Source organism: Cnephaeus nilssonii (assembly GCF_951640355.1).
Source record: "Cnephaeus nilssonii genome assembly, chromosome: 11".
NCBI lineage: Eukaryota > Metazoa > Chordata > Mammalia > Chiroptera > Vespertilionidae > Cnephaeus > Cnephaeus nilssonii.
The window spans coordinates 69800430-69817056 of NC_137082.1; the positions used below are offsets into that span (position 1 = coordinate 69800430).

The 16627-nt window shown below is 40.7% G+C and overlaps 2 protein-coding genes across 6 annotated transcripts in view; one reads left to right on the forward strand and one right to left on the reverse strand.

Moving 5' to 3' along the window:
- The window catches only part of GDAP1L1 (ganglioside induced differentiation associated protein 1 like 1), a 37563-nt gene extending 34020 nt beyond the window's left edge, over window positions 1-3543 (reverse strand). Inside the window, exon 1 of one of the 3 annotated variants that reach the window (XM_079783421.1) lies at window positions 3459-3543. The gene's annotated coding sequence lies outside the window, so the exon portion shown is untranslated. Of the gene's footprint in view, window positions 1-3024; window positions 3348-3373 lie in introns of those variants that run through there. The other 2 variants (XM_079783420.1, XM_079783419.1) reach the window with 2 other exon arrangements.
- Window positions 3544-3714: 171 nt separating this feature from the next.
- On the forward strand, window positions 3715-15379 carry OSER1 (oxidative stress responsive serine rich 1). Of its 3 annotated transcripts, none has more exons than XM_079783585.1 (4): window positions 3715-3830; window positions 7409-7524; window positions 10874-10987; window positions 13690-15377. In XM_079783585.1, the coding sequence occupies exons 2-4, from the start codon at window positions 7448-7450 to the stop codon at window positions 14375-14377; spliced, it is 879 nt and encodes a 292-aa protein (XP_079639711.1). In that variant the 5' UTR covers window positions 3715-3830; window positions 7409-7447; the 3' UTR covers window positions 14378-15377. The 3 variants fall into 3 exon arrangements, with proteins under 3 accessions (XP_079639711.1, XP_079639712.1, XP_079639713.1); XM_079783586.1 differs by lacking the exon at window positions 3715-3830 and adding an exon at window positions 3838-4460 and having other exon boundaries at window positions 13690-15378; XM_079783587.1 differs by lacking the exon at window positions 3715-3830 and having other exon boundaries at window positions 7415-7524; window positions 13690-15379.
- Window positions 15380-16627: the final 1248 nt, after the last annotated feature.

The window sequence follows — 16627 nt, forward strand, 5'->3', positions numbered from 1 at the left end:
CAAGACCTTGGGTCTTTAAGTTTTGACAACTCACTGTAAAGGGCCTTATCACAATGAAGGAAGGAGAATGTGTAATCCTTGGGCTACCGCTGCAGGTGATCAGTAACTACCAAGAAAAGCCTCCCATTCCTCCTGGAGCTCTGAGACTAGGGCTGAAGTTGCTGCAGACTTAATCCAAACCACTGCAGAGGGATATGGCCAAGTCATTTATCAAGGCATTCCCAAGTCCTCATTCATTCCCCACTCTGTGACCCAACATTTCAGAAAGGCAACTATCAAATAGCAGATCGCTTTGGGGCTATGTAGAGAATGCCAGTTAAGTGCAGTTAATCTCTTCCCCAACTTTCACTGATTTGCTCTCCCAAAAAGAGAATGTTATAGTAAAAGGCCCTGCTGCTAAAATCACTGTCAAAGGAGTCAAGAGATCTCAGTTATGGTTCTAAAAAGCCAATAAGCAATTATAATTATTTGCCGAGATGACTGACTTACTGATGGACTCCCTCACTCATTCAATACATATGGTGGCAGACCCTGTGCCAGGTACCAGGGACACAAGATGCAGCCCCTGATATGATGGAGGAAGTGTGAAGTGCTATGGATGCACACAGTGTGGGGGCATTTAACCTACACCGAGAGAACAGAAGCTGAGGGAGGGCAAGTTGAGAAAAATGTAACAGATAATTCTTGCCCTCCAGAAGCTTAGAATCCAACTGGAGACACAATAAATGTATGGGCACCTGGCCATACATATGGCTCAGTGGTTGAGCATCTACCCATGCACTAAGAGGTCACCAGTTCAATTCCCGGTCAGGGCACATGCCCGGGTTGCGGGCTCATTCCTGGTATGAGCCATGCAGGACTGCCTTGGTTCCAGTTCTAGCTCCACTGCTTACTAGCTGTGTAATCTCAGGCAAGTTACTTCACTTCAGTTTCCTCATTTGGAAGATAACTGTACTAGTAATCTCATAGGATTGTTGTGAGGATTAGAATGACACACAGTAAGAGCTATAAAAGTACTATCTTTTACTATTATTTTCCATTTTAATGTTGTTCTGCCCGGCCAGTGTGGCTCAATGGTTGAGCATCAACCTATGAACCAGGAGGTCATGGTTTGATTCTGGGTCAGGGCACATGCCTGGGTTTCCCATTAGATCCCCAGTAGGGGGCAAGCAGGAAGCAGCTGATTAATGATTCTCCCTCATCATTGATTTCTCTCTCATCATTGATGTTTCTATCTCTCTCTCCCTTTCCCTTCCTCTCTCTGAAATCAATGAAAAATTATATATATAAATGTATATATAAAAATTATATATAAAATTACATATAAAAATTATGTTGTTTTTCATCTGCTCCCTGTCAGCTAAGTTCAATAGTTACATGAGAAATAGGCAACAATACCCATTCAGTTGCTCAAACTAGAAAGCAAATTGTCAGCCCACTTTCTCCCACTGCTCCTTCTGTACACAATCTCTCACCAAAGCCTGATCTATACAAGTTTCATCTGTTAACTTGTTCGCAATTCCTACCGTCACCTGCTCTTGGGAGCACTGCCATCTCAGGCCTGGATCACTGTGCTATCCAGGTGGAAACCAGAGTAATCTTTCTAAAATAACATGGTCCTTTCTCTTCTCATCCACAGCCTCCACGGTTCTCAGAATAAATCCCTTGGCATGGCCTTTAAGACCCTTCCTAACCTGATTCCTACTTTCATTTGCAATTCAAATTCCTTGTGTCTAAAACTAAACTCTGCCCAAACCTGCTGGCTTCCTGGATTTCCCTCTTTAGTGAATGGCGCCACCTACTGATCTCCCAAGGGAACCCTGCCTTCCAAATACTCCCTGAGTAATAAACCACATTCTCAAAAAGCATCCAACTTCATGATGGAGATATGCTTACATGAAGCACTCTAAAATATTTTGGGCTTTAGCATTTGATGCCAAAATGGGTAGAAGTAAGGTAAGCTGAAGAATTCACCAAAATTATACTTAGCACTTAGTAACCTCCAGGAATTCATTAATCTAGATACAGTCTTTGCCCCCAAGGATGTGTTTTATCTGAAGAAATATTTCAAAACGATAGTTTAAAACACATATTTGGTCTTGATGCAGGTCACTTGGCAACTTCTGAGGAAAAAAAAGTATCATATTTTCCTTTTCTAAGAGATGTTGAGAGATAGACAGGTGCTAAAGAGATTAAATTCCAGTCACTTACTAGCACTGTGTGACACAGGACAAGGGGAGCAAGAACAAGTTCTCTAATCTCTTGGAGTCCCCGTCATCCTCATCTGTGACATGTGTAAAACCACAGGATAGTAAATGAGAGAACATGTACGCAGCTGCTGCACAGCAGAGGGCAGCCATTATTATCACCATCATTAGGTTTTATGTTGGAACTTTACCATGAACAGTTAAGTTATTCTTTCATGTCCTATCAGTTGAGCCTCTGGTCTGAACAGGAGACTTTTTAACGTTTTATCCAGGCCGCATTACATGCTTTATGTTTGACAACCTTCAAACTACGAAGTTAGACGCGCCCCACAAGCCGGTAGATTCCACTCCCAGACGTGGGTCAGGCATTCCAAGGTCTGGCTGTACTTAAGTTGGATGTACTGAACTATTTTCAGCAGCCTGTCTAGTTAGGTGACTACATCTAAGTATTGGGGAATGGAGGTAGGAGGGTCCAGTTTGGGTTCAGGCAACAACTCCCACCCTAGGTTGAGCCGAAACCAACTCTACCCAATTCTACTGAGCAAAGCCATTCTTTCCCACAAAGCTCAGAGAAGCGGAGACGTGGAGCTGGGGCCTGATGAGTGAGGAGAGACACAACTAGATCAGCAGAATCAGTCCCAGGGATGGAGGGGCTTCCAGCTGTTGCCCAGCTCACCCCTTCCCCGCCTGCCATCGGAGCAACCATCAGAATCCTAAAAATGGAAAAATCCCTAAAAATCACCTACTTAGGTGGACTGCCTAAAGTTTTTCCAAACATTTAGTGCACTTCTCTCCGAAAGGGTCTATTATTTCTCACCAGGTTCTTAAAGGAGTCCATGCCTGAGAAAAACGAAATTGGCTAAGATTCTTCACTTAACAGATGGAGAAACTGAGGCAGAGAGAGGTCAAAGCAGTTGCTCAAGTCAAACAACAGGAGCACTACAGCGAAGGCCTTTTCAATGTCAACTCCGGTCTCCATTCCTGGCCCTGGCCCTGTCTGATACCGCCTCGCTTCTCCGCGGGCCCTGGAAGACCCCCAGGAGGCGAAGGCTGGGGTCCGAGCCCTGGAGATGTGGCAGGCGGTCCAGATTCTAACACCGACCGAGGAGACGGGCTAAGCGCTCAGAGGGGCTCCGTAGCCGTGAAGACTCCCACCCTGGCCTCACCCCAAGGAATCCCGCTGCCTTGGAGTACAGCGAGCCCCGCGGAGTGGAGGCTGCTCCGCGACTCTGAAGAACAGCGCCTACTCACGCGCCCGAGGGAGGAGGAAGTAGACGCGCCCCACAAGCCGGTCCGGAGCGAACCCACGGCGCCCGGAGGAGGGAGCAGAGAGAATAACAGGAAATGACGCAGGCGCACGTGCTTCCGAGAGGGCGGTGGCGAGGCGTCGGAGAGGCGCGGCCGCCGCTCCGCACCTGCGCAGTCGCCGCCTGCCGCGCTGCCGAGTCACGGGGGCGGGAGGAGCATAAACAGAGGGCGGGGCGCGTGCCGAGTGACGCAGGCGCAGTGCGACTCGGAGGCGCGGGCCGCCCCCTCCGCGGGTTTGGATCCGGGTCAGTCAGGCTCCGCGATCCGGGACGGACTATCTGAACCGACCGGACTGGGTAACCAGAGTGCGAGAAGGTGAGAGTCCTGACAGGGAGGGGTCGCGGCACCGCCCCTCGGCCCCCTGGCCCAACCTGGCCGCGGGCGATTTTCTTCGGCCGGTCCGCCTCCTGTCGCGTCGCGCCCGGGCGCTGACTGCGGGGCCGGGCCGGGCCGGGCCGGGCTTGGGCCTCTTCGTCACCTCCTCGGCTGCTGCGGCCTGGCCCTGCCGAGCTCCGCTCTCTCGCCCCTTCCCGCCTTCTTGTTGCCCCTGCCCCGTCTTGCTCCTCCGCCTTCTCCCGCTGGGCCGTACCTTCCCCTTTTCACCCTCCTCGGCCGCCCTTTGCCCCTTCCCGCCCTTTCCCGCTCGTGTCTAAGCCCCAGTCTCGTTGGCTGCCTCGTTGCCTCCTCCTGCATCCCTGGCGCCTTCGCCCAACTGAAATCTGCCATTCTGCACAGCGGAGTGTCCTGGAGGGGCAGCCTCCCAGCTGGAGACCCCAGGCGGCCAGACCTGGGGGTTCCTGGACAACCCCCCACTCTCCGAGCCCCGCTGGGCTCTGACCTTTTCTCCCGACCCTTCTTAACTGCGGCCACTCCAGGTTCTGGGTGAAAAGAACAACGTTGTGCTTTGACTCTAGCAAGAAGAGTGTGTTTATGGGGTTGAAGCGGGTGTGTAGAGAGAGGTGTGAATGTGTTTCATCTCGGGGGGCCGATTGTTTCAGCCTAGTCTTGGCGACTTAGAGACTCGCTGGACAGGGCTTTCTTTCCCGGACTCCTCGCTTCCGGGCGGGGGGGCAGGGGGGAGGCTGGAAAAGTTCCTAAATCTTCAACATTGTGATGACGCGCTTACGCGAGGATCGTTTATTCTTTCTCCAGGTCTCTCCTAGGCTCGAGGTTGAAAGAGGTCTTGGTTAAAACGGCAAGATATAAATAAGATTGTGACACATGCTATTCGTTGAAAGTCAGAGAAAACCAGGAATTTTGATGGAGGAACTTAGAAGGATTTTGCTTGTCGTTTTTGAAAGGTTGGGGGAAATCGGAGGCATAAATTGCCCTGTGTGATTTGACTTAAGAACAATACAAAGTAACTTCTAATAGGCCTTTTTAAAGTTTGATCTTTTGGGAGATTGTTCAAGAAATCAGCGCTGTGAAAACGGCAAGAAAGTCTCCCACAAGTTTAATGTTAATGAAGAGGGGCAGACCAATTGTGCTCTTGATTTGAGTGAGTAGGAAGGTAGGAATACTGAGCATAAGAAGCCTTTTGTAAATTAAAACTGGCTCTGATTTAGCTCTTAAGATCGTGCAGAACACTTATCTTTGCTCAGGGTTAATATAACTGAGAGAAAAGGTGAGTAATAAAAAAATGCCGAAGTCTGAAAATAACTAAGATGGAACTTGGTTCCTAAACTTTCAGTCTGTAGCCAGTTTTTATTTTGGTCTGTTTTGGTTTTTAACTTTTAGTGTGTCAACAAGAATGTTAACTAAGTTTGTATTAAGTCTAGATTTTAGAGGTCACCTGCAGTGCTATTAAATTAGCGCTGTATAATTAAAAGTTACATATTTGAGTATAGAGCTTCTTAACAGTCTTAGGGCAGCCCTTACAGCAAGGGGCTTCACAGCCCCTTCTATGTCAAGTCCCGCCCGTACATCCTTAGCATCCAGCCTAGTGCTGACGCCCATGGTAAGAATTCTGTATTTGTGGAAGGAGAGAATTTCTGCCTATAGAATTCAGCAGAGTATATTTAGATGTGATGTACTGATTTCCAGAGAGGCAGAAGAGGGTTAGTGTGGGGTCTGCAGGATTGGGGAGACTCGGCTTAGATGACTTAACTCTATAAAGGCCACTAGTCTGAGTGAGCATTTGACTGACTGGTTATAAAGTAATTGAGGAAAACTATAAGTCAAACTTTATTTTAGTTCTGCCCGCAGGATAAATTTGCTTACAACCTACGAGAGCACTCTTTCAGATGCTGTGGGCTTTAAAATTATTAGAATGTGATCTTTGCTCACCCCTCTCCCTAGGTATGTAGGACATTATTGTGCGTGTATGTGTGTGGGGAGGAGGATCCTCCTCTACATCCAGAAGATTAGAAACCAGTGAAGTATAGAATTGATAATGTTCATACACTGGTTAAATAAACCAGCAAAATATATGTGGGAATGTATTTAACTTTTTGTCTTAAGAAGTTGAGGTAAAAGCTAGCTGAGTTCTTTTGAGAATATTTTCAGTGTTCAATGTTTCATTCCTGGGAGAAAGTTGACTAAAATATTTTCCTCACTAAAATATTTTCCTCTATACGTAAATAAATAAAGGAAACAAGTAGTCTTGATTCCTTGCTTCATTGGTAATACATGGTCATATTATATCTAACATATTACAACACACTCTGACCTTTGGAATATTAGAGGTCTCACAATGCATCAAGCCCACCCCTGAGAAATGAGCAGAGAGGGAATCAGAGGATCCAGGGCTCTACAGAGAGGCACTGCTCTCTGGGAGTCCCTGAGGGGGGTGGGGGGAGGGTAAGGGGTAGCAAGCAGGTTAGGAATAAAGAAAGAAGAGGTAGAGTGAATCCTTTGCTTCAAAAATTCCCCATCTTCTGTTTTTTTGTTTGTTTTAATGTTTTTCAGATTCTCTGTGATATTATAGATACTAGTTGAAAAAAATAACTAGTATCTTTTACCAAGTGAAAGAATAATTGGGAAACTAGATTCAAAGCATTTATTAACATACTTCAGTTATGTTTCTTGTTGCTTTGGTTGGTCCCCCGATCCCTTTTCTTTGTTTTAAATGTAATAATCAGGGTGGGGGAAAAACTTGGTTATTTATTTTTTGGCTTTTAAAAAAATTGAACATCACTTAAATGTTCATCTATAGAACAGTAATTTCTCTTTTTTCTTTACTTCCTACCTCTTTTTTTGGGGGGCTAAGTTCTTTATATTTTTTGAATTGTAAGTATAATTCATTTATTTTTTATCTTTTATAATAAAATATTCAAAGCTATTAAAAAAAAACAAATGAAGGTATCAACCTTATAGGTTGACTGTGAAATAATCAGTAATCATTAAACATGTTTGTAATTCTGCTTTGATATTCATATCCAGTTTGATATCTGGATATGAATATTGATATGAATAATGATATTCAGGTCAGGATTGTTTTGGAGAAATGCTGCCATGTATCATGAAGTTATACTTAACTAGAATTTTTAGGGTTAGACTAGATAAATAGTAGCATTTTAAAGAATGAGAATGCTATTTGTTGGGCTTTTCCCTTTTATTTCTGATGCAAAAGTCATTTTGTCTATAGGTTTCTAGACCTCTACAAATGGAGAGATTTTCCCTCCTTTAAAAAAGTATATTTAAACAGATTTTAGGTGATATTGTTTCCAAAACTGTGTAATAGGATATTGATATCAAGTATTTGGGCATTTTAAATTCTATCTTAATAAATGCAAGAAATCATCTATACTGAAACTTCTTTTTAGAAATAGAAATTTGTTCCCCTCTCCTCTAACAAACAGTAATAGTATCAGGAATAAAGATTTTAACAAAATATATACTTTTGAACCCACCTGTTGTCACTGTGCTCATTTTATTTTGATTTTCTTTTTTAGTATTAGCGGGAACATCGTAGTAGTGTAAAAAGTTCCACAATGAAATCCGAAGCCAAGGATGGAGAGGAGGAGAGTCTACAAACTGCTTTCAAGAAATTAAGAGTGGATGCATCAGGGTAATTAAATATATAATATGTTATTTGGGAATTATTCACTAGACTTAAATAGCCTTTTTCTCTACTAAAATTTCTCATTATTTGTAGAAGATATAAATGTTAATAATGTGACACTCTACCAAATCTGCACAGCATTGTATTTCTTGTAAATGAAACTCTTCTGTTAAATTTTGAAAAGTTGTAGTTCATTTGTACTCCCAAGGTTCCGTGGTTTGATTTTCCTTAACTTTTGAGGAGGGCTTTCCCCCCCTCTCTTTTTAACCAAACGTTATCAAGTTGTTGTCCCATTAAGGATTTTCTCGTATATCTAGGGAATCACAGTATTTTTCACTAAAAGTGAATTACCTCAATAGAAATCTCTGCAGACATTGTCAATTTCATGGGCTATATTGCTGAGACTATCACTATGGAAACCTATTCATTAGGGTTCTGTCACAGAGATCAATAATCTTGGACCCTTTGGCCAAACTAATTAGAGCACCTACAGACCAGCTGCTGTCTGAATGTTAAAATTTTACCCTTTGCAAAATGTTCTGTGCAGTATTCTCATCCCCATTCTTTGCCCCAGGCTGGAAGAAATCTCAGATTTTTAATAGATATAAGAATATTTCTTTTCATGAATGGAAACCAAACACTGGAAACTCAAGAGTAGAAAACTCCACAACAAGTAATAATAATAATCACTAAATATTTTACTCACTATGTCCTGGACACTAGCCTAAGTACTTTATATACATTATTTAGTCCTCACTACCAACTTAGAAGATAGTTATTACTGTTATTCCAGTTTACAGACAAGCCACAGATGAATTAAGCTACTTGTTAAAGGTCACATCGGTAAGAAACCCAGACAGTTTGTCTCCAGAACCTGTGCTCTTAAACCATTCCTTTATATGGTACCTTGAAGACAACTTGAAGAAATGCATGCAAGCTTAATTTTATGTTCCAACAATAGTAGAAATTAAATAGATGTTGTTATAGCTGTCTGCTTATTGCTAACACTATTTTGGCCTACCAAATGAGACTTATACTAATAGACTGATTTATGCTAAATATACTAATTGTGTAATAGCTGTTACAGGTGCACACATTTGCTTCCATGACACTTTAAATAAGTATCTCTTTCCAGTGTATTTTTTTCAATATTGTGGTCATTTTGCCATGAAAGTTGATTGGCACTTTATAAGCCTTTTTGGGAAATGGAAACAGAGCAGAGAAACAGTTCCAGATTGTGGTCAGAGTGTATGCCTTCATGATTTTGGGTACAGAAAAAAAAAAAGTTTAAACAGGAAAATACTAGGACTGCTGCATATATACATGTGCACATATAAATTTCTTAGTATATACATTTTATAAATAACTCTTGATATACAGATTCTTTTCCTGGTATTTTAAGAAGTTGGGTTCTAGCTTATTTGGCTCAGTTGATAGAGCACTGGCCTACAGACTGAAGGGTCCCAGGTTCGATTCTGGTCAAGGGTACATGCCCAGGTTGCGGGCTCCATCCCCAGTAGGGGATGTGCAGGAGGCAGCTGATCAGTGATTCTCTCTCATCATTGATGTTTCTCTCTCTCCCTCTCCCTTTCTCTCTGAAATCAATAAAAATACATTAAAAAAAAAAAAGAAGTTGGAACATAAAATTAAGCTGTTTCAGTACTCTTAAAAATTACTTGAACGGCCTTAGCCGGTTTGGCTCAGTGGATAGAGCATCGGCCTTCGGACTGAAGGGTCCCAGGTTCGATTCCGGTCAAAGGCATGTACCTTGGTTGCGGGCACATCCCCAGTAGGGGGTGTGCAGGAGGCAGCTGATCGATGTTTCTCTCTCATCGATGTTTCTCACTCTCTATCCCTCTCCCTTCCTCTCTGTAAATGGTCAGTAAAATATATTTTAAAAAAAATTACTTGAACGTTAAAAAACCTTTCAAAATATCTGTATAATATATGACCAAATATATATTTGTAGCATGTGATCTGCTTTGAGTACAATTATAGAAAGAGAAGTAGTAATGAAGAGCATTTGAGAAAACTGAACAAATAAGAGTAGAAGGGGTGAGTCATTACCATGAGTAAGCAGAATAAGACTTGTATAATGTATCCTACATCTCTAGTTGTTTCATATTGTTGCTGACTTACAAATGGGACATCTGAGGTACTGACTCATAAACTAACCAAGCCTTGCCTGGAATTTAGCATGATCCTGTTAAGCAGGTTTTGATTTCTAATGGTATTTGTCTTATCAAGATAAATCTCTATATATTTATTATAAAACAACATAATCCTTTTTATCTGACTATAAAATAATACATGCTTATTATAAACAAGTTCACAAAAATAAAAAAGGAAGTAAACATCACATTTCACCATAATCACTGTTAATATATAGACTATATATAACACCATATACTTTTTGTGCACAGTTGAGATCATTATGTATAGGTGCTTATCCATGCTGTTTCCTCTTAATATTATAAGCATTCTCTTAGGTTATTAAAAGGTCTTTATACACTTAATTTTTAATACATTTCTAATATTCCATTGCATAGATCTGCCATAATTCATATAATGGAGTATTTTCTGTTTATTAGACATTTAAGTTATTCCCAGTTACTTTTTATTTTTAATTATAGTTCAGTGGATATCTTTTTGTTTTACTTTAGTAGGTTTTATATTTCTAAAGGGTTTTTATCAGTACCACAACATGTGAGGTAGGAGCCCTGTGTGTGTGTGTGTGTGTGTGTGTGTGTGTGTTGAAAAGGTCTGAAAGGATTCATACTCAAATGTTAATGTTACTAATCTCCAGGTTGTGAGATTATAGATAATTGTTTTTTCTCTTTTTTAAATTTTTTCATCTTTTTTTGCTGGAAACCCATATTACTTGTGTAATTTCAAACTGCAAGATTTAACTCAGTAAATATTTCAAGTTTATTAGTTGTAAAAATTAGAATATTTTTCTAAAAGTTGTATAATATTTGAAAATGTGTTCATTTTCAAGTTAGATTGAGTCTCCTAAAGCTTTTGCTCCTAAACTTACTTTCCAGCTCTGGTTGCACACATAAAATAAGTGGTCAGTGTCATTAGCATTCTCCCTGGACATAAGGCCTGATCTGCCCCAGATAAACAGCCTAAAGTCTATTTTTATCCTGGTGCTGGCTATACTTAAGAATCATTCTTTGGCTTGTGATTTTGCAACAGTGGGCTTTTTAGGGATCCTCTAAATTTGGTCCCAAAGGAAAATTTGCACTAAAAGATGAATAATTTTTGAGAAACTCAAACTAGAAAGAAAACGAGTTTTGTTTGGGTTGGTGAAAGCATTAAGTTCTGTAGCTGTAAATTTTGTTATTTTCTTCAGGTTCATAGCATCTCTGTCTGTTGGAGAAGGCCCAAGTGTCAGAGCATCAGTCAGAACAGCAGCAGATGATATCAAACCTAAAACCACATGTGCATCTAAAGACAGTTGGCATGGGTAAGAGCTGCCTCTTGCAGATGATTTTTTACTCAATACCTTAAAATATTACTGGATTTTCTTTCCCATGTATCCAGAAATGGGTATGTATGATACGGAACCCAAGACTCAATGTTTAGAGAAGACCCATTCTTCCCAATTATGGATGTGCTGAGATTTGCTGTATATTCTGGTGCATAGTCAACTTCTATAAACTTAGTTTCCAGCACTATGTTTGTTTGAGAAGAATGAGTTTTCTCTAATCATTCTTGAGTTCCATATATGTCCATTAAACTAAGCTTTTAATTATTATTTAAAATAGTGTTATGTGAATTTTTTAAATAATTTTTTTGTCAGCTTGACCTATCAATTATTGAGAAGTATGTTGAAATCTCATCTATGGGAATCCATTTGTCTGGTTTCCCCTTAAGCTCTATATTTTTGCTTTATGTATTCTGAGGCTATTTTGTAGGTTCATACAGCCTACATTCATTACAGTTTAGAATGTTTTCTTTGTGATGAATTGAGACATCATATAGTGACATTCTTAATCTCTCATAATGGCTTTTGTCTTAAAGTCTATTTTGTCTGGAATTAATATAGCTAATATAGTTGTCTTTTAGTTAATATTTGCCTAGTGTATCTTTTTCCAGTATTTTCAATCATTCTGTGTTTTAAAATTTTAGGTGTGTCTCACAAATACATAGGACTTGTTTTATTTAATCTGATAATTTTTAACTGCTTAAACTCATTTACATAGATTTTACTTTATGCTATCAGTTGTCTCCCCCCTAGCCCCTTTCTCATCTTTAAAAAAATTGTTTGAAATGAGTTTGTTTTTCCCCCTACTATTTTTCCTTTTATTGGTTTGGAGATTGTATACTTTGTTTCTATTATTCTAGTAGTTAGCCATGAAATTTTACCATACATGCTTAACAAAGACAAAAGTTAGTATTTTAACCATTTTTCTTAAAACCCATTTACTCTGATCTGACTTCCATGGTCTAGTTGCCCAATATTTTAGTTCTATCACTTTTTAGACTTACAAATTAGGTTTTATTTAACTTCATTGTTACTTAAATAGACAGTATTTATTTAGATGTATCTCATTTAAACTTTGTTTGCTCTTATCATTCTTGCATCTCACACCTTCCATAGAATCACCATTTTTCTCCCTAAAGTACTTTCTTCTGAGGTTCCTTTAGTGAAGGTCTTATTGGCAAATAGGGCCTCTGTGTTATAGAACTCCATATAGAATAAATTTAATGGTGCCTCTGGAGTTGTATAACATCATGTTCTATTGGTAAATATATTTTGCTTTGGTTTATCTGAAAATGGCTTTATTTAATTCTTGTTCTTGGAAGATATACCTGAGTTGATATATACCTAAAATCATAGTTCTAGATTGATAGTTATTTTCTCTTAGTACTTGTCTTCTGGCTTCCATGTTGACATTGAAAAGCCTTCTTTTCATCTAATTCAGTGGTTCTCAACCTTTCTAATGCCGCGACCTTTTAATACAGTTCCTCATGTTGTGGTGACCCCCAACCATAAAATTATTTTCGTTGCTACTTCATAACTGTAATTTTGCTACTGTTATGAATCGTAATGTAAATATCTGTGTTTTCTGATGGTCTTAGGCGACCCTGCTAGCGGTTCTCAACCTGTGGGTCGAGAGCCTAAGACCATCGGAAAACACAGTATTTACATCATGTAAATATTATGTAGGTACTTACATAAGTGAGAAAACTCCTGCCCTACCTGCCTGATGTGGGCTATCTTGGCTGGTGGACACACTTTATGTTCTGATGCTGAGAGTCTCAGGATGAAATGACTAGACTTGTGGGATGGCTGGGTTGGGGGCAATGCCAGGGTCAGTTTTACTTTCTGCCCTAGTGGTACTCAGATTCTAGTATGTCTTTCTCTCTTCCATAGAGAGCCTGGCACAGGCCAGACACTCAAACTGAGATTCTGCTTCTCAGTGCCCAGTGATTGCTGACAGCAGAGCCCCAACATGTAAATAGTAGCAGCATGGACCCTTAAGCAGAGGTGTGGCATGTCTGATGTCTTTTGGCCAGTAAGGCAGGCGCAGGGAGTGATGGGGAGAATGGGCAAAGGGGACACCTCAGCCTGGTCTCTGTGGCTCTCGGTGCTGGCCCACGGGCTGTAATTTGCTGACCCCTGTTATAAATAATTTAGATATATCTTCTAGTTTAGTTTTTCTTTCCCTAACTGTATGTATTCTGCTTAGCCCATCTGTTTAGTTTATTTTCAAATATAAAGTTTATTTCTTAAAATTCTATTTGGTTCTGTTTTCAAACTTGCTTGGCAGTTTTGTCTCCTTTTTGCTTTGCTCAGTTATTTATTAAATATTTTTTAAAAAGTTACATAGTTTACCTGATATGTCCCAGTATCTGAAAACTTCAGGAGTCTAAATCTGTCAGCTGTTAATCAGTGATAGAAATGAACACTAAACCTATTGCTCTGTTTAGAGATCATGGCATAATGGCCATTTGTAGCATTAGCCTCACATTGATACTGAAGCTGCTGAATTCAGGGCATAGAAACATTTAGTTTTTACACCCTATAGTTGTCAATGCAGGATGCTTCTCCAAACCCGTTGGGTCACAGGTTCCTGAGCCAAGGGTTGGGACAGGGTGGGTGTTCTGCACCTCCCTTGGGAGATCTGTATCCCAACATCTTGTACATTTTTTTCCTCTTAGCTCTACAAGGAAATCTTCACGAGGAGCAATGAGAACCCAACGTCGTCGACGGTCTAAGTCTCCTGTCCTTCATCCCCCAAAGTTTATACATTGCAGTACAATAGCATCATCTTCCAGCAGCCAGCTCAAGCACAAAGGCCAGACTGACTCTCCTGATGGCAGCAGTGGGCTGGGAATTTCAACCCCTAAAGACTTCAATGCAGGAGAATGCTCTACTTCTCTCGATACTAATCACACAGGGGCAGTTGTTGAGCCTTTGAGAACTTCGGTTCCAAGGCTGCCGTCAGAGAGTAAGAAGGAAGACTCCTCTGATGCTACTCAAGTCTCCCAAGCAAGTCTCAAGGCCAATGATCTCGCTGACTTTCAATCTGTTTCCAGGCTAAACCAGGACCAGCCATGTGCATGCCTAGGCAAGGAGTGCCAGTGTAAGAGGTGGCATGATATGGAGGTGTATTCCTTTTCAGGCTTGCAGAATGTCCCTCCCTTAGCCCCAGAACGAAGATCCACGCTTGAGGACTACTCTCAGTCGCTTCACACCAGAACTCTGTCTGGCTCCCCGCGCTCCTGTTCTGAGCAAGCTCGAGTCTATGTGGATGATGTGACCATTGAGGACCTGTCAGGCTACATGGAATATTACTTGTATATTCCCAAGAAAATGTCCCACATGGCAGAAATGATGTACACCTGATAGCAAGAACCAACTAATATGCTTTAAACCAATGAAGGGCTGTCAGAGAGATGTAGTTAATGGCAGACCTGGCAGCCACTTTGTGTGAGAAGACACCTCCTGCTCACTGTGCTTGCAATAAAAACTTTACTTGGCATCTCAGTTCATCTTCATTCTTTAAACTTACTCTCTGAGTTCTCACATATCTACAAACTGATCAAAGAAAAAGTCCTTTCACTTAGTTATGTTCCTGGGGGATGAAGAAACTACAATTACGTGACTGGTAGCAGTGGGTATATGGTAAAAGCATTTTTCAAATCTGTGAAAGATTTTGTGGCCAAGGAAATGAAATGTGGTTTTGTAATTGGACTGAACATTTGTTATGCAGTAGTTGCCAGCTCAGAATATTAGAACTTCTATGACTGATTTAAGCCATCTCTGATTTAATGTAAAATTTATTGTCTTTACAGGTTTCTTATTATTAAGCCAGAGATCCAGAGTTTAGATTTAATATGAATAAACTAGCTGGCCTGCCCTGTGTTGTTTGAGAGAATCATTAGCCATCACTAAGCAAACCCTGCTGGTGGTGGTCATCCTGAGGCATGTTACATGACGTCTCTCATGGAAGAAGCAGTTTGGAGTGGGCTGCTTAAGTTGGAGCGAGGGGATGTGATATTTGAAACTAGTATGTGTCTTCTCTATCACATTTTAATGTATATGGCATGTTTCAGTCACTTGTAATATAGATCTCATACTTGTTTCAAATGCTTTGGATGGATATTATCTCTTTGCTCTGCCTTCCTACTCCAGGAACCTCTAAGAGAATTTTATACATGCGTATCCTGTGTTTCTGGTCAGTCATCCCGAAATGCCTTCTAAAGTTTGGTAAAAAAAAACACAAAACACCAAAAAAAAAAAAAAAAACCCACTGTCCTCAATTTTAGCTGGAGGATGAATCCCTATCTTTTTCACATAGTTCCAAAGTGAATTTTACATATGCCACCTAACTTTTAATTCAGACCATCCTAAGCATGCCCATTGAATATAGTGAAAATCTGTCTAGCCATTTTAACACCATGTTAACAAAAAGTTTGTTTTATGTAGATTACAAAGTAAGATTTACCCTTTACTAAAACATCCCACTGCAGGGTTGATTCATGACAGTGGAGTCTGGGCTTACAAATAGGTGGACATCTACTTGGGAGAAGTGGGGAGGGTATTTACTGGAAAAGCCCTGAACTTAAGTAATGAGAGACCCCAGGCCAGTTGCTAGTTACTAGTTTAGTGTGGATTGAGTAGTATCTGAAGGCTGTGGATCAAGCAAGGCAGCAGAATGCCTTCCATCACAGCACTAGGGACTGGGACTGTAACGTACTGGTCTCATAATGCTAACAGAAGGTGCACTGTTTATACAGCTGAGGCAGCAGTTCTGGAACTTTCAAGTCTCAAGATTCTTGTTGTGCTTACAAATTGAGGATCCCAAAGAGCTTTTGCTTATGTGGGTTATATTTATCACTATTTACCATATTAGAAACTAAAACTAAGAAATTTTAAATATATATTACTTTAAAGATAGTCCATAAATCCATTTATGTTCATCTAAATAATACTAGAGGCCTAGTGCACAAAATTCATGCACGGGTAGAGTCCCTAGCAGCTGCCGACCAGGGCCTCCCCCAGCTACCAGCTGCTGGCCAGGGCCTTCCTTTGTTCTGTGCCGCCCCTTGGTGGTCAGCACACATAGCAAGCAATCGAACTCCCAGTTGGTTGAACTCCCAAGGAGACACTTTGCATATTAGGCTTTCATATATACAGATTCTAAATTGGAAAATAACTTGTCCAAAACAAAAAGTATTTAGTGAGGAGAGTTGAATTGTTTTACATTTTTGCAAATTCCTGTAATGTTTGGCTTAATTGAAGACAGCTAGATTCTCATGTCTGCTGCATTTAGTCTCTTGTGACAGTGCCTGTCACATGACCTGGAAAACTACACCTGTGAGACAAAGAGTTTGAAAAAATAGTTAATTTTACATATATCACCTGACTTTTAATGAAAATAGCTTTGGCCTCGCAGATCCTCTGAAAGAGTAGATTCCCAGACCACACTTTGAGAACCACTAATCTAGGCCATTAGAGCTGATTGGACCCACCACCCACCCTCAGCTCTACAACTTGTTTTCATCTTTCTTACTGGAGAGTAATGGAGAAAATGGGCTTAACATGTTACTTGAATTCAGATGGTTCCCAAGTCCCTAAATCCTTTTTGGTTTG